Source organism: Sorex fumeus, unplaced genomic scaffold, assembly GCF_029834395.1.
Source record: "Sorex fumeus unplaced genomic scaffold, SorFum_2.1 ptg000041l, whole genome shotgun sequence".
In the NCBI taxonomy this organism is placed as follows: domain Eukaryota; kingdom Metazoa; phylum Chordata; class Mammalia; order Eulipotyphla; family Soricidae; genus Sorex; species Sorex fumeus.
The window spans coordinates 9,295,627-9,311,739 of record NW_026606098.1 but is presented as its reverse complement, the minus strand read 5'-3'; the positions used below and the strand labels follow the sequence as shown (position 1 = coordinate 9,311,739).

The following is a 16,113-nucleotide window of genomic DNA, read 5'->3' as shown; positions in this document are numbered from 1 at the left end:
ACCCACAGATGGTTCCAGACTGGGGCCGCACCCTGGCTGGACTGAGTGGAACCTGGGGGCCCATCCGCTGCTGAAAGGCTCTGGGACGCACAGAAAGAGGTCAGAGGGCAGGTGATTGCAAAACTTTATTAGTAACTGGATCTTATGAGAAGACCAGAGACAGGGATGGTATCTCCAAGCAGCGGCAGGTAGGGCTGGCTGTTGCCTTGTCTGCCCCAGTGGGAGAAGGACACGGCCTGACTCCCCCTGCACAGCCACAGTCCCCTGAGATGACCTCGCCCGGCCAGAGCAGCAGGTGAACTGGACAGTCCTGGAGGGCAGTGGGTGGAGGAGTCCGGGAGGTGACCCTCTGGGCCAACATCACCAGGGCGGCGTCATGGGCTGTGGGTTCTGCAGATAGGACATCACCACCGCTGAGATGGACAGCATGAAGCTACTCATCATCTGCTTCGTGTCTTCAGAGCTCCGGGAGTTGGCAAAGCTGATGAAGGAGCAGTAAACTGCGACCCAAGCGCACCACTTCAGCTGTGGAAAGATGCAGAATTAGATCGGAAAGAAGGGCATGCCCAGGCCCAGTTTCCAGTCCACCAGCTCCACCCAATGCATCTCTGAAGGGGCCTGCTGTGACCCCTCACCCCCAGCTACTGCAAAATAGCCAGCTTTTTTTTCCTTTTTTGGGGGGGAGGTCACAACCGGCGATGCTCAGGGGTTACTCCTCGCTCCGCAATCAGGAATTACTCCTGGCGGTGAACAGCCAGCTTTTGGTCCTATATCTGGCCATCCTGCTGAGAATCCCACAAGACCCCAACCCAGCTGCATTCAGCTCCACCCGGGCAAGGGGAACCCTCTCCCCCACCACGCCCCCCACCCTTCGGGTCCAGCTTTCTCCGCCCACTTCACCCGGCCCCGCCCCCTGCCCCGTGGTCAGGTGGAGCCACTGACGCCCAGTCCCGCCCACCTTGAGCATGAGCCCGCACATGCTAAAGATCATGCCCAGCAGATTCATGTAGTCTGGCGTCGGATCGTCCAGGGCCGGGTTACACTCGCTTGGCGGGGGCTTGTACCTGCGGCGGGCACAAGGGTCAGGGCAGGTCAGAATGGATTTCTGAGGCCCTGGGCCACGACCCCCAACCCGAGCCCCGTTCCCTCGGGGTGCTCACCTCAGCACTTTGTTCGGCCTCCGTGGGTCCGACATATTGTTCGTGGACATGGCGAGTGGAAGGTCACGCCTCTTCCGGAGCTGGAGTGGCCGCTTCCGCCTTGGAGGCGCCGGGTGGCTTTTACAGTTGCACCCCGCAGCCCTCGGACTTTCGATCCTAGCAGCGGGTGGACACGGAACTCGCAGGATTCCACTCAGGCTGGGGACCGAGGACGACTACAGGCCAGGAAATATCTCAACATACAAAAAGAGGATGGGAAAAATGCTAGAAGCAGGTGTTAATTTCTGATAACCCGCAACGTAGAAGCCGGAAGTCCGAACCGGAAGTGGCCCCTGGGGGACTGTTAGGCAGGTTACACCGGAGCGTGGTTTCCCAGGGCTGCGTCCCGCCAGCGAGCAGGAGCTGAAGTCGCCGTCCCCGAGCCATGGCTTTCCCGGCGCCGAAGCCGCGGGCCCCGGAGCTGCCGCGGAAGCGCGTGAAGACGCTGGAGTGCGGGCAGGGGGCGGTGCGGGCCGTCCGATTTAATGGTGAGCCCCTTCGTCTCCGTGCCGGGCCGTCCGGCCGCCCGCCGAGACCGGCCTCCGGGTAACCCCGCGGGTGTTCCCCAGTGGACGGCAATTACTGCCTGACGTGCGGCAGCGACAAGACCCTGAAGCTCTGGAACCCGCTGCGGGGGACGCTGCTGCGGACCTACAGCGGCCATGGCTACGAGGTGCTGGACGCGGCCGGGTGAGCCGGGCAGGGGATACCCCGGCCGGGATGGGGCGACGAGGCCGCGGCCGCAGGTGGACGCTGACCGCCCTGCCTCTGCCCCCATAGCTCCTTTGACAACAGCAGCCTCTGCTCCGGCGGCGGGGACAAAGCTGTGGTGCTGTGGGATGTGGCGTCGGGGCAGGTCGTGCGCAAGTTCCGGGGCCACGCAGGGGTGAGTGGGAACGGGAGCCGAGGCAACGTAGGAGCGTGTTCCGAAGCCCAGCGTTTACCGAGCCCCGCAGCCCCCTGCTGCCCCCCTTGCACTCCCACCCCCCTCCCAAGTCCAGCTCCCCCCGAGCGACTGTTCTGTCCCGCAGAAGGTGAACACGGTGCAGTTTAACGAAGAGGCCACAGTCATTCTGTCCGGTGAGGGCTGGGGCTGGGGCTGGGGCAGGGAAAGGCCGGGCTGCCCCCGCCCGCCACCCTGCCCTCACCTCCGTGGGCTGGCCCACCAGGTTCCATTGATTCCAGCGTCCGCTGCTGGGACTGTCGCACGCGGAAGCCAGAGCCCGTCCAAACCCTGGATGAAGCCAGGGACGGCATCTCCAGCGTGAAAGTGTCCGACCACGAGATCCTGGCGGGGTGAGTGGGGGACCAGAACCTCCCCTCTCTGGGCTCCTCCAGGGGCTTAAAATCTGGCTTGGTTTTTGCCCCACCTTCAGCTGTGCTCAGGGCTGACTCCTGGCTCAGTGTTCAGGGATTACGCCGGGCGGGGCTTGGGGGACCCTATGGGGTGCTGGGGATTGAGCCAGGAGAGCCGTGTGCAAAGCACCTTGACTCCTTTCCTGTTTCCTCATGCCCTTAAATTCCGATCATCCTCTTAAACCTCAGAGCACCCAGCACTAAGCACTGGCTGCTGCTAAGCTGGGGCTTGAATGTGGTGTCAGTCTCCTCCTTGATCAGTGTGCTAAGTGTTTGGCTAGCATAGGCCCCTTCGCTGCCTGCAGGGCCCTTCCGCGTATTTGAGGTTTATTTCAGCACCCGCCTGCACTGATATTCTGGGCACAGGAAACTAAAGCCCTGTAGTGCAGGTGTAACATGTGCAAGGCCCTGTGTTCAAACCCGGCTCTGCATGTCCCTGAACATTACCAGATGTGGCCCTGGTGCTCCCAGTGCTGTTGGGCCCAAGTAGTGGGGCCCCACCAGGCCTGAGCGTTGAGCCATCAGTTCAGGCTGTGCATCTGACCCTCTTCCCACCCATCTCCTCTTGACCTTCATGTGGTGGGCTCCCTCCTGTCCCTCCAGTCCCTAATTGGGGACATCTTCTCCAGGAAGCCTTCTCAGATTACGCTCAGAAGGGGTGTCAGACTGAGCTGCCGGCCTGGTCTGGTCGCTGCTGTGTTTCAGGTGTCTGTGGCCCATTTTCTGTTGTGCTGGAGGGCACCACTGCACACCCCAGTAAACCCAGAACTTCACACAGCCAAGGTTCATTGTGTTGTGTTTTTTTGGGTGCAGTACTGAGTTTCGAACCCTGGGCTTACTCATTCTAGGCCTGCGCTCTGTTGCTAAGCTACATCTCCTTGGACCCACATATCTACCCACCACCCCCTTTTCTTTTTTTTTTTTTTTTTTGCCTTTTGGGTCACACCGGGCGATGCTCAAGGGTTTCTCCTGGCTCATACATTCAGGAATTACTCCTGGCGGTGCTCAAGGGACCATAAGGGATGCTGGGAATAGAACCCGTGTGCAGGGTCAACCGTGTGCAGGGCAAACTTTAAATTTTTTTAATAAAAATGATGCAGTAGACCCCGTTGGCCGTGGATCTGAGTTAGAACCACTGGGGGCTACAGTTTGGCATGTGTCCAGTCTGACCTTTGGGGGTGCATGCTGGGAAGGCACAGCTGGGGTCTGGTCTCCCCACCCGATCCAGCTACTGTCCCGCCCCTCCTGCAGTTCCGTGGACGGCCGAGTGAGACGCTACGACCTGAGGATGGGGCAGCTTTTCTCCGATTACGTGGGCAGTGAGTGGGGCCGAGGCCATGGGCAGGGTGTGGCGACGGTGGGCAGATCGGCAGATCGAGGGACCCTGGCCCCACCTGCCTGTTCTTTCCCTCCCACTGCCCCAGGCCCCATCACCTGCACCTGTTTCAGTCGGGACGGCCAGTGCACCCTGGTGTCCAGCCTGGATTCTACGCTGCGGCTTCTAGATAAAGACACGGGGGAGCTGCTGGGCGAGTGAGTCCCTGGGAGTTGGGGGCCGCCCCTGCCCCTCCTCCCCAAGCCCAGGCTCTGCTGACCCCCCCCCCCCGCCCCCACCCAGGTATACCGGCCACAAGAACCAGGCATACAAGCTGGACTGCTGCCTGAGCGAACGTGACACACACGTGGTCAGCGGCTCAGAGGACGGGAAGGTGTTCTTCTGGGACCTGGTGGAGGTGAGCCCTGCTTTCCCGAGCAGGGGACAGCATGCACGCGGGTTGGGCCGGGCTGGGATGCTAGTGGGGGGAGGGGACACATTCCGTAGGCCCTGTCCTCTTGGCTCCCCACCTCGTCTGGGACACTGCACCAGGACAGACTTCCAGGCTTTTGGAATCAGGGAGGGAGCCCCTGAGAGACTGGAGGAAACAGGAGTCGGGGTTGGAGCTAAGAGACCCCCCCAGGTTCTGCCCTCCTCAGGGTCTGGTAGGCCGGAAGTGAGTGACTGGAGAGGGGACGCCGAGCTGGTGGGGTCAGGTGGGGGGCCCTGGTAACCATCCCCGTGCTCACTCTGCAGGGTTCCCTGGCGCTGGAGCTGCCTGTGGGGGCTGGCGTGGTGCAGTCCCTGGCCTTCCACCCCACAGAGCCCTGCCTGTTGACTGCCACGGGGGGCAGCGTCCACTGCTGGCGGGAAGATGCCTACGAGGCGGAGGGGGGAGCCGGCTGAAGCTGGGGATCCACCAAGGATGGACACACAGACCCCCAGAGAAGGACGGGTGATGCTTTATTCTGGACATGTGGGGGGGTGGGGAGAATAAAGCAGGTGGGGGGCCCGCCCCTCAGTCCTGGTTCTTCTCAGCCCTGAAGGCATCCACCTTCTGTGCGAATGTCTCGGCAACCAGCAGCGGGAACACCAAGGACGCGTCGGCATAGACCTTGGGGGTGGGGGCAGGGAGGTGAGGGTCCAGTCCAGGGTGCCACCCCAGAGACCCTGGGACCCTGCCAGCCCTCCCACCTCACCTTCACAGGCTCAGCGTCCACCCGTATCTTGCCCCATGAGACCGCCTCGTCGGGCCGCGCGCCAGAGTCGGAGCCATCAAATTCCTGGGCCGTGTTGATGTAGACGGCGTAGTCGGCCCCGTTCCGCTACGAGCACGGGGGGGGGGGGGGGCACGGTGGAAGGGGGGCTACGGACAGCCCCGCAGCCGCTTTCTGCACCCCACTCCCCACTCCATGCCGCATTGGCTCGTTCTCTCCAAGACCCTGACAACTACCCCTCCTCTGGCACCCCCAGTTCCTGGCTGCCCAGGGGAGCCCCTCTAGGCCAATGGCCAACTGTGCCCCCCTCGAGGCCCTGCGTGTTCTCCGGAAGGGCATTCCCGGGCCTCCGGCTGCTCACCATGAGGTTGGCATTGGCGATGTGGTGCTTGACCACACCCCCGCCCAGGATGATCATCCCGCTGCGCTTGGCGAAGATGGCCTGCGTGTTGATGAGCCGCAGGTCTGTGGGAGAGGCAGCATCAGCGTGTCTGGGCCCCCCACCCTGTCCCCCGCGGCCCCGCCCCCACTCACCCTCCACAATGTCCAGGACCAGGCCTGGGTTCTTGTAGGAGTGGAAGAAGATCATGTCTCCCAGCGAGCCGTCTGTGAGCGCCGGGCTCAGCACGGGGATGTGGTTCTGGGGACAGAGAGGAGGCAGCGACTGAGGGCGCCCAGGCCTCCCCCGCCTCAGGAACCACACACAGTCGCGCCTGCTGCAGAGAGCTGGTTGTTTCGGGGTCAGGCAAGAGCTTGAGGGGCCGGAACCCAGGGCTCAATCCTTGGCACTGCCAGGGTGCCCACCCCCCCAGGACCAAGAACAATCAATGCAAGAAAACTACCCCCTTCAAAGTTAGTGTTTGGGGGCAGGAGTGATAGTACAGCGGGTCGGGTGTTTGCCTTGCACAAAGCCAATCTGGGTTCGATCCCCAGCATCCAATATGGTCCCTGGAGCACCGCCAGGAGTAATTCTTGAGTGCAGAACCAGGAGTAGCCCCTGAGCATCACTGGGCGTGGCCCCAAAAAAACAAACTTCTTGTTTTAGTGTTTCTTCAGGGCTTGCCCTTGGTGAGGCTTGGGGGGCGGCACATAGGATGCTGGCGATTGACCCCCACCAGTCCTTGCTGCTGGACTCTCCATCCCTGCTCATTTCTCATGGTTCCACTGGTTGAACCTTAATCAGTCTGAGGAACTCCGGGATCCACTGCCAGGCCCCTGGGGACTGCCCAGCCTGGCCCAAGTCCAGGGTGACCTCACATAGCTCTCCTGCACCCACACTCCCGGGTGGGCTGAGAACAGAATTGCCCAGGCTGTGCGTGCCCTCACCTTCTGCGCCCAGTAATACACCGAGTCCGGGTTGTTGATTTCTTTCCCCAACCGGGCGATCATCTTGGAAGGCGTCCACTTCACACCCTGGGAAGGAAGCTGGGCCTCAGGCAGCGGTGCCCCCATCCTCATCCCCGCCCCGAAGGGCATGCCCCACCTGGGCCTACCCCTCTCGGGCCCACCCCTGCCGCTGCCCCAGGCCCACCTCCGTGTTCTGCTCCAGCACCATTTGGTCCAGGATGGGCATCAGCCAGTCCTCAAATTTGCAGTAATTGTCATTGGGCACCAGCAGGTTCCCGATCCTGTGGACAGGAGGCACATGGGCTGCCCACTCTGCAGCCCAGCTCCCACCCAGCCCCCACCGGGGGGAGGGGGGCCCACCTGTTGATTCCATTCTCACGCAGTTCCTTCCCGGGGAGGCTGAACTCGCCCAGGTAAGTGGGTGCCAGGCACTTGATCAAGTCCTCCTCCACACCCCCTGCCGTGGTCACTAAGACGTCCACCTGCAGTCACACGGGAGTGACGGTGACTCAGAATGCACCCCCAGCAATCCTCTTGGGCAGGACCCAATACTCAACCCTCATTCCCCCAGCCCTTCCCCTGTCCAGGGAATTCTGCCAAACAAAACTCCATGCAGGGGCTGAAGCAATAGCACAGCGAGCAGGGCGTTTGCCTTGCATGCAACCGACCCGGGTTCGATTCCCAGCTTCCCATATGGTCCCCCAAGCACTGCCAGGAGTGAGTTCTGAGTGCAGAGCCAGGGGTAACCCCTGAGCATTGGCTGGGTGTGACCCAAAAAAAAAAAAAAAACAACTCCATGCAGTGTCTCTCCTTTGAAGGTTCTGCTTCCCACTGAAACAGCCCAGTCCTGGGCTCTGGAGACTTCAACAGGCTGGGCACAGGCTTTGCAAGCAGGATTTCCAACTGAGTCCCAGGCACCATAAGTTCCCTAAGTGGACCCCAGCACTAAGCCAGGAGTAGCTCCACAGCACTGCTGGGGTGTGGCTCAGAAGCAAGTTTTTGTTTTTTGGCTTTTGGACCACATCTGGTGATGCTCAGGGGTTACTCTTGCCTCCTGCCTCTTCACTCCAGAATTATTCCTGGCAATACTTGAGGGATGCTGGGATTGAACTCAGGTCAGCTGCATGCAAAGCAAACACCCTCCTCTCTCTTGACTATTGCTGTTCATTTTTTTTTTTTTTGCTTTTTGGGTCACACCCAACGATGCACGGGTTACTCCTGGCTCTGCACTCAGGAGTTACTCCTGGCGGTGCTCAGGGGACCATATGGGATGCTGGGAATCGAACCTGGGTTGGCTGTGTGCAAGGCAAACGCCCTACCCGCTGTGCTATCTCTCCAGGCCCTCAATTTTTAATTAAAATTCATGGGGGCCGGGTGGTGGTTGCAACGATGCTTAGTGTCAGTTCTGTGCTGAGGGACCCCCTAAATAACCAAGACCTGGGGCCAGAGAGATTAGTACAGGTGGTAAGGCACAGAGTCCTGAGCACTGTTAGGTGTGTCAAAAACAAAAACAAGATCTTATTGCGACCATGTTGTGCTGCACGAGGTAGCGGATGGTCTCCCGGATGCCTGAACTGATGAGGTTGGACGTGTAGCCTAGGAAAATGGTGCAACCGGTGAGCGGCCGGCGGCTCTGGGTCAGGTCCGCATGGTGGTCTTCGTCCTCGGACAGCGGCTCCAGTTTCTTCTCGATCTAAGCATACGGGCGGGGTCCGGTTAGCCTCTATCCTCTGCTTAAGGATGCCGGCCGCGTTTCTGAGTTCGGTCCTGCCCACTCGGATAGGATGTGGGACTTAAACGTGGAACCCCTGCCCCATAGCTCCTCCCAGTGCAGGCACACACACTCCGTCACACACCTTGAATCGTGCAGGCTTTGCCCCCTTCAGGTATCTCCACAAGCCCCTTCCCTGCCGGGATTACTATCAACGCCAAGAACCCGCCCAGAACCAAAGGTCCGTCCAGAACGCTTTCGCACTTATGGCCCCAAACCCGCCCCCAGCCATAATAGGTCCCCTGCCGGCGGGTGGCTGGTACTAGGCTAGCGGGGATTCCGGAGTCACCTTTCTTTTCCCAGGAAAGAACAACACGCCCAGTGTGGCCCCGCCCGCTACCAGCGATTGGACAGTCACGGAGGAGGCCCCGCCCCCACAGTGCGGCACTGGCGCGCCCCAGGCCAGGAAGTCCCGCCCACGGCCTCACCATGGCGTTGACTTGCTGCACCGCGCGCCCGAAGTTGGTGGCCTGGAAACCCGTGGTGCCGTACGTCTTCAGCAGCGCGTGGTAGTCCACGCCGCGGTTAAAGTCGTAGCCCCGCACCTGGGCGCTCTCGGCCGGCAGAGCCGAGCTGTGTTTCAGCACGGCGGCCAGCGCCGCTGCGGGCGCCTTCTCCTCCGGGGCACCCTCCATGCCCCTGCGACCGCCGTCTCAGCGCGGAGCCGCCCGCGCCGGGCCGAGACGCATGAAGGTCCCGGCACACGCTTCTCGTGAGGGCGCAGGAAGCGGGACTCCGGAATCGGCGGAGGATGCCGGAAGCTGCAATGGTCACGTGGCAGGTTTTGCATGAGCGCCGCCATTGGGTTTATTTCTTCCGTACTACGGAAGCCGTGAATCCCCTTCACGTGCTCCCAATGATTGCCCTCGATGGACTACCCCTATAGTTTTGAGGGGGGGCGGACCATGGGGTGCATAGGGGGTACACGCCTCTTCTGTATGAAGTCCCCAAAGTTATCCAAACTGCAAAAATAAAGATTATATACAGGCTTCAGAAATGTTAACTCATCACAGGCGCTCTCTGTGGCAGCAACCACACCCCAACTCCTTTTGCCCCTGAGCCTCAGGCCAGACTTAAGAGTGAGCCCTGAGCCCCTTCCCCAGAGGAAGATTCCTGGGGGTGGGGTGTAGCTTTAGAACTCCCCTTTGAGCTGGAGGGAAGGATGATGGTGTATTGGGGGGCACGAGTTAGGGGGTCGCCCTGAGTCTGACTCTAGTTGAATGGGTCATCTGGGTAGGGCTTTTTGGGGTGTGAGGTCTGGGGACGGGCGCCGGAGGCCACGAACCAGAGGGGTTGGGGGGCTGAGTCCCAGTGGATGCTCCCAGGTGCTGGGCAGGACAGAGATGGGCAGGCTGGCGTTGGAAGTCCATGGGCAGCAGTCAGGCCCCGCCCGCACGGAGAGCTTGCCGCCAGCAGGGCCCCCGGGGCGGGGACCCCCTCTGCTGCTGCAGCTGCAGCTGGTGACATTTTCCTGGGCCAGTCCGGACTTCAAAGCCCCCGCGGGGGTTGGGGAGAAGGAGGGGGCATGGGGGAGCGGCGGGCTGCAGACAGAGACAGAAGAGCCAGCAGGGCTGAAGGAGCTGAAGGAGCCGCAGCCACCGCATCCGCCGCTGAGGTAGGTAGTCCTGGATAGGGCTGGGGGCACCTGGAGAATGGGGCTCGGGGGTCCTGCCGCCCCTGACCCGACTTGCCCTGTGCCAGATGTCGGGTAAAGTAGCCCTGGGCAGCGACATTGGGCAGGCCCGGCGCGCTGTGGAGCAGTTGCGGATGGAGGCGGGAATCGACCGCGTGAAGGTGAGCATGGCGCACACGCGGGGTGTTGCGGGGACTCCTGGCCTCGGAGCTGACTGGCCGCCCCGCAGGTGTCCAAGGCAGCCGCCGAGCTGCTGCAGTTCTGCACAGAGCAAGCCAAGAGCGACCCCTTCCTCGTGGGCATCCCAGCGGCCACCAACCCCTTTAAGGAGAAGAAGCCGTGTGCTATCCTGTGACCACATGCCAGCGGCACCCGGATGAACGGCACTGAGGGCTGAGACAGGGCAGTGTGTGTGTGGGGAAGGGGGGTTCCCCAGAGCTGCGCACAGCAAGAAGTAGCCCACAGCATCACTGTGTGATTCCCCAAACCAAAAATAAACATGCAGTGAATGTCCCTGGGTGTTGCTGCAGCAGGCTGTGGGGTACACACAGCAGGGAACCCCCACAGGAGGGCACACCTGCCCCGGCTTGGCATACTGAGCCCCCCAAGCCAGCAAGCACTCCAAGTACAGGTGCCTTCTCTTAATCCCCAATGGGGAATAGGGGTGGCCCCCATCCTGGTTCCACGGGGTGACCACACACCACAGAGGTTCGGGCAACAACACAACCGTTTATTTCTCCTTCCTGTTCAAGAGAGCCTGGGGAATCCATAACCAAAGTAGGGTGTGTGGGGCAGAGGGGTGCAGCCCCCTGGGAGGGCTGGCCGTTCTCTGCCCTCCTGTGGCACAGGGACCAGCCCAAGGGCCCTCCCAGGCATGTGGCCTGGAGTCCTTTTGCCCTAGGCCTGTGGGGCGGGCCAAGGGAGGGAGCACCAGTGTGGGGGAAGGTCCCCCGAGAAAAGAAGCAGGTGGCATCCGCTGTCCTTTCTCAGTCCTGCAGACGCCACACCTCCAGCGACAGGCCCCCGGAGGCGGCCACCACCAGGTTGCCGTCAGCACAGATCTGGGAGGACAGGGCGAGCTGGAGTCAGGGGTGCTAGGGCAGGTGGGTGGGGTGCGGGGGCGCGGCCTTACCCCATTCAGCGCGTTGTCGTGGCTGCGGGTGCAGATGGTCCTGGGGGGGTCGGTGGGCAAGTGGACCTGGGGGGAAGGGGCAGGTCAACCCCAGGCCCCAGGTGGTTGGGTTGGGCGTGGGCAGCTGGGGGGGGGCCCTTACCCGGAAGGTCTTATCGGTGGATGTGGTGTACAGGGTGCCCAGAGAGTGTCTGATCCCTGTGATCTGAGAGCGATGGCCCACGTCAAAGGACTGTGGAGGGTAAGGGAGGGACTGTTAGGGGCGAGGGAGGAACACAGATGACCCCGCCCTGGCCCCGCCCCCTTCTCGGGGCCACGCCCACCCGGAAGTGCTGGAAGCAGCCGTGATGGTTGGCGAAGACGTGAAGGGCGCCCTGGTTGTCGCCCGCCCAGAGCTGGGGCTCCAGGTAGGACAGGCACAGCAGGTACGAGTCGAGCTACGGGAGGGAGGGGGCGCGCACATGAGGGAGGCCGGCCGGCCGGGCGGAGCGGCCCCCATCACAGCGGTGCAGGGCGCCCACCTGCAGCCGCTGCAGGACGCCGTGCTTGCGGCGGTCGAACACCACCAGTGTGTGGTCCTCGCTGGTCGACACGATGCGCCGCTCGTCAGCCAGCAGGGCCAGCACCGGGCTGGAGTGCAGCCGCTGGCTGTGCAGCAGCGCCGGGCTCGCTTCGGGGAAGGTGGCGTCAGGCCCCTGCGAGACCCCCGGACTGCCGCTCTGACCGCCCCCCTCCCGCGAGGGTCCGGCTCTCCTTGCGGAGAGACCCGGCCCACCCCACATCCCTTGCACCCAAGTTCTCAGCACCACCTCCTCCCATCAGCCCCCGGGGGCTGGATGATTGCCGGGAAGAACATAGGGAAACTGAGACTCACGCGGGCCTGGATGCCTATGACTCAGAAGGGGGGCTGGGGTCAGAATTGCTTTGTTTGGGGGCACACCACCTGTGCTCGGGGCTCACCGCTGGCCCTATGCATGGTGGGAATCACTCCTACGTGCTCAGGTTACCTTTTGGGGTTCCACCGGGGCTGGCCGGTGCAAAGGTGGTGCTTGACCAGGTGCTTGCTCTCAGGGCCCAGGGAATAAGAGTTCTAAGCCCAGCAGAGGCATTTGCCTTGCCCACAGCAGACCCCTGTTCATTCCCCAGCTCTACACAGGGGTGTCCATTGCCTGTCCGGAGTGAGCCCCACAAAGAGCAAGGGGTTGAATGTGGCCACAAAATTAAAATATATATGGGTAATATACATATACATATATTTGCTCGAGCGGGCCCAGTAACGTCTCCATTGGAGACTTTGTTGTTACTGTGTCTGGCATATCGAATACTCTCGGTAGCTTGCCGGGCTCTCCGAGAGGGGCAGCGGGCTGGAGCGATAGCACAGCGGGTAGGGCGTTCGCCTTACAAGCGGCCAACATGGCCGACCCAAGTTCGATACATATATTTAATTATTATTAATTTGGATTTGGAGCCACACCCTGCCTTTCTCAGGGCTTACTCCTGGCTCTACGCTCAGGAGTCACCCCTGGAAGTGTCCCGGGACCACATGGGATGTCAGGGATTTGAATGGGCATCTATCATGTACAAGGCAAATGCATGCACTATCTGTACATGCACACACTGTACTATCTCTCCCACCCCGTCAAAAAGTCTTTCTTAAAGAATTCCAAGCCTGCTGCCAGGCCCCCTGATGTAGCCCCCTCTGCCCCACCCCCAGTGGGAATGGGAAGCAATCTCGGTGCTTTTTCACCCACCCTTGCCTCACCCAGGCCTGCAGGCCACCCGCCCCAGGCCCCCGGCCCACCTCTGGGGTCATAGATGGACACTTTCTTGTCGTAGCTGCCGGCCACCAGGATGTCAGGTAAGTAGGACAGGCACAGCACAGCAGCCTTGCCCCTGGGGACACACACACCGCCGGGCTGGGGCCTGGGCCAGGCTGGGGTCTACCCCCCAGCACCGCCCGGCCCAGGACCCGTCGAACTTGATCTCGCCGAACTGCTGCCCGCCGGCGTCCATGTCCCAGAGCTTCATGGTGCTGTCCCAGGAGCCCGAGCACACGCGGTGGTCCAAGGATGTCAGCGACCAGACCCAGCCCTGCAGGGACAGCCGGGAGCCCCATGACCCAAGAGACCTGCAGGAAGGCCTCCCACAGCTCACCCCCAGGCTCTGCAGAATGTTCGAATTGAACTGCCAGTGCGAAGTATGGGGTGAAGAGGGCATCTGGGGGGTGGGGGGGTGCCTCTCAGGCTGGAGCACAGCCGGCCCCCTAATCCCCAGTGGGAGCACCCTCCCCAAAGCACAACAACAAAAGCTAAAAGCCAGGGTGGGGATCCTTCCCCACCAGCGGCCGCCCTTCCCCTTAAGCCCTTGAGAGAGGGACACTGGGGTCGCAGCCAGACAGTAGACAGGAACCCAGGCGGAAAGTGGCCCTGTGACCCGCAGCCTGAAGCCGACACCGCGGATGTTCTTGACCTGCTACTCCCTAGACAGACAGACTGAGGCACAGAGAATCACGTCCCTGAGTTCCAGCAGCAGGCCCTTGCCAGCCACTCACCTTGTGGGTGCTGTGGGGCTGGGAGCCCAGGGCCTTGACCAGCGCCTGGCCTGGCTCCTCCCCGAGCTGGCGAAGATCCCACAGGTTCACGTTGCGATCTCGGGAGCCCGACAGGCAGAACGACCCACCCTGGGGGGGCGGGGGAGAGAGGCGAGCTGGGGGCAGGGTTCCCTGGGGCTCCCTTCGCGTGGACACCCCCTCCTGCCCCCACCGCACCTCAAGGAGCAGCACTGAGTCCACGGAGGCGATGTGGCCATTGGCCAGGCAGAAGTACTCAGCCCAGCGCCCGTCCTCGGCCCAGCGCGCCAAATGCTGCTCCAGCTCAATGCAGGCGGCCGGCCAGTCAAAATCTTCCTCTGGGGGCACAGAGCAGTGTCCCCGGGGGGCAGTGAGGGGACACTCATGTCCCGGCCCACCGGGGCTTCCATGGAGGCCCCTCCTGTGCTGCTCAGAGAAGAGAACTTGCCTGCACCCCTCTGGAGGAGATCCGCATTCCCACACTGGGCCCACTCATCCATCTGCCCCCTCCCCACCTCGTGCACAGGTACTCACCCCAGGCCAGCTCAGAAATGGGGAGCTAGGATTTTAGGACATTGAGCCCCCCACCAGCCAATAGGAGTATCCCCAGAACCCGCAGGCTAGGCACCAGCTAGGACTTCCTGCACAGCTTCCTGCCAATGCTGTGCAGGAAGTCATTGCTGGGCACTGGAAGAGGCTGTGCGGCTCAGGCCAATCTCTGGCCACCAGAGGGACCAGCAGCGAGACACAGATTCAGGGTTCGAGAGAGGCCTGGAATAGCATCATTCAAGAGCAATGAATCAGTTCCAGAGGGCCAGAGAACTGGGGGGGAAGGGGGCGGTGTGACCTCGTCTGCGTGGTTCAGAGGTCGCATCCCACCCCCCATCCAAACCTAGGCTCAGGGCTGAAGGGTCTGTGCAGCAGGGTTCAAATTCCAGGATGCATGCCAGGGCCCCAGGTTCCATTCCTAGCACCACGGAGGTAGCCCTGACGCACATCCCCACCACAAAAAAAAAAAAAAAGATTCTAGGGTTTGAGAGGGCATCAAGATGGGCTTTTAGGCACTTGCCATGCATGATCCTGGTTCCACCTCCAGCATTGCAGAGTCCTGCGACCACCACCAGGAGCGAGCACCCCAGGTGTATCCCCAAATTTCTTATACTCCCGACCCCAGAAAAGAAAAATTCCACCACTGAAGGGGTCCAAACAGTGCCTGAGGACCCTTAGGCTTTCCGTGAGCCCCAAAGACAGATTTCCAAAGCTGAGACTTAAAGCTCTCCCATTCAGTTCCCAGCCTGGTGACAGGGTGTTGGGTCCCACTAGCTCCCCCGAATCTGAGCATCTCCAGATTCCCCACTCCATCCCCCTCGACGTGGGGGAGCTATGGCGACTCCTCTAACCGCCTCCACACCTCCCGTCCCCAGTCGGAGCGGGCAGGCCCTCCATCTCCCGGCGCCCGGCTTCCGGCCCGACCCCGACCCCGCGGCGGGCGCACCTTCCACCACCGGGTAGCGCGCGCGGACCCGGCGCTGGGCGCGGAGCCTCCAGGTGACCTGGTCGCGCACGAGGTCGCGGAGCGTGTTACACACGCGCGGCAGGACGTGGAGCACGAGGCGCGCGTCCAGGTAGGCGCAGATCTGGAGCAGCAGTTCGGGGGGCAGGCTCAGCAGGCCCGGGACCCCCGTGTCCGGCCCTTTGCGCGCGGCCAGGGAGCCGGCGAACGCGGCCGGCGCGGGCCGCGGAGGGACGCGCGGAGGCTCCGGCTCGAGTCTCGGCGGACCCAGCACGCGGGCGACGTAAGCCTCGGCCTGCGCATCGGGGTCGGACTCCGGCTCCGCTTCCGAGTCATCGTCCCAGGCGTTGGGGACCTCGCGCGGCCCAGGAGGCAGCTCCATGGCGACCGGGTGGGCGCGGCCAGCCCGACTCTTGTCAGCTGGAGCGCCCCGCGTCCCGTTTCCTAGGCAGCGCTAGGGTACTTCCGGCGCCTTCTGATGACGGAGGCGCGGACCCCGGAAGCGGAGCGCCCACGTGAGACTAGGTTTGACAGGGTATCGGCCGGCGTGGTTGCTTCCGGAAGGGCATAAGATCTGCAATTGGTACCAGTTCCGGCGTTTCTTCTTTTTGTTTGGCTTTTGGGACCACACCCAGGGGTGTGTAAAGGGTCGTGCAGTGTTGGGGATCGACCCTGGGCGTCCAGCATGAGCTGTATCTCTCTGGCCGGGTTCCTGCATCTTCCAAACGCGTCTGGCCAGTTTGAAAAAGGGAGTTCCGGAGGCAGCTTACAAATACAAGGAGATTGCTCAAAAGGACTGGCACCCGCCTCCCGTGCCTGCTCGACCACTTCCAGTAAAAATAACACTTAGACCCTTTTGTACAGTTGCGATTCCAAAACCGGTTTCCTTTTCTGGAACCAGAAACTTAATCAGTAGTTAATGTTTCTTGGAATTACCTACGTGTTGGGGGAGGCCCACACCCACCGTGCTTAGGGACCAAACTGGTGTTGGCCATCTGCAAGACAAATGTCTTTTAACGGTCAATAAAAGCTTCTTTTGAGCTAGGAAGCTAGCGAATTGA

The 16,113-nt window shown here is 61.7% G+C and overlaps 5 protein-coding genes across 6 annotated transcripts; 2 read left to right on the top strand and 3 right to left on the bottom strand.

Moving 5' to 3' along the window:
- Window positions 1-107: 107 nt before the first annotated feature.
- On the bottom strand, window positions 108-1,290 carry WDR83OS (WD repeat domain 83 opposite strand). The gene is made up of 3 exons (XM_056119271.1): window positions 1,161-1,290; window positions 959-1,064; window positions 108-525 (listed from the first exon to the last, which is right to left on the bottom strand). The coding sequence occupies exons 1-3, from the start codon at window positions 1,208-1,210 to the stop codon at window positions 361-363; spliced, it is 321 nt and encodes a 106-aa protein (XP_055975246.1). The 5' UTR covers window positions 1,211-1,290; the 3' UTR covers window positions 108-360.
- Window positions 1,291-1,514: 224 nt separating this feature from the next.
- On the top strand, window positions 1,515-4,848 carry WDR83 (WD repeat domain 83). Its single transcript, XM_056119268.1, has 9 exons — window positions 1,515-1,687; window positions 1,769-1,889; window positions 1,980-2,085; window positions 2,231-2,279; window positions 2,369-2,495; window positions 3,807-3,874; window positions 3,980-4,088; window positions 4,174-4,288; window positions 4,627-4,848. The coding sequence occupies exons 1-9, from the start codon at window positions 1,585-1,587 to the stop codon at window positions 4,774-4,776; spliced, it is 948 nt and encodes a 315-aa protein (XP_055975243.1). The 5' UTR covers window positions 1,515-1,584; the 3' UTR covers window positions 4,777-4,848.
- Window positions 4,849-4,853: 5 nt separating this feature from the next.
- On the bottom strand, window positions 4,854-8,946 carry DHPS (deoxyhypusine synthase). 2 transcript variants are annotated; one of them, XM_056119258.1, is made up of 9 exons: window positions 8,634-8,946; window positions 7,963-8,127; window positions 6,795-6,916; window positions 6,619-6,715; window positions 6,414-6,500; window positions 5,622-5,727; window positions 5,449-5,552; window positions 5,070-5,195; window positions 4,854-4,984 (listed from the first exon to the last, which is right to left on the bottom strand). In XM_056119258.1, exons 1-9 carry the CDS (start codon window positions 8,838-8,840, stop codon window positions 4,889-4,891), a joined length of 1,110 nt encoding a protein of 369 aa, XP_055975233.1. In that variant the 5' UTR covers window positions 8,841-8,946; the 3' UTR covers window positions 4,854-4,888. The 2 variants fall into 2 exon arrangements, with proteins under 2 accessions (XP_055975233.1, XP_055975234.1); XM_056119259.1 differs by lacking the exons at window positions 6,795-6,916; window positions 7,963-8,127 and having other exon boundaries at window positions 8,634-8,769.
- An 858-nt stretch (window positions 8,947-9,804) lies between these two features.
- On the top strand, window positions 9,805-10,236 carry GNG14 (G protein subunit gamma 14). The gene is made up of 3 exons (XM_056119621.1): window positions 9,805-9,820; window positions 9,907-9,999; window positions 10,068-10,236. Exons 2-3 carry the CDS (start codon window positions 9,907-9,909, stop codon window positions 10,191-10,193), a joined length of 219 nt encoding a protein of 72 aa, XP_055975596.1. The 5' UTR covers window positions 9,805-9,820; the 3' UTR covers window positions 10,194-10,236.
- A 317-nt stretch (window positions 10,237-10,553) lies between these two features.
- On the bottom strand, window positions 10,554-15,485 carry FBXW9 (F-box and WD repeat domain containing 9). The gene is made up of 10 exons (XM_056119424.1): window positions 15,035-15,485; window positions 13,738-13,877; window positions 13,522-13,650; window positions 12,949-13,061; window positions 12,772-12,863; window positions 11,492-11,640; window positions 11,294-11,407; window positions 11,113-11,202; window positions 10,971-11,036; window positions 10,554-10,899 (listed from the first exon to the last, which is right to left on the bottom strand). Exons 1-10 carry the CDS (start codon window positions 15,432-15,434, stop codon window positions 10,825-10,827), a joined length of 1,368 nt encoding a protein of 455 aa, XP_055975399.1. The 5' UTR covers window positions 15,435-15,485; the 3' UTR covers window positions 10,554-10,824.
- Window positions 15,486-16,113: the final 628 nt, after the last annotated feature.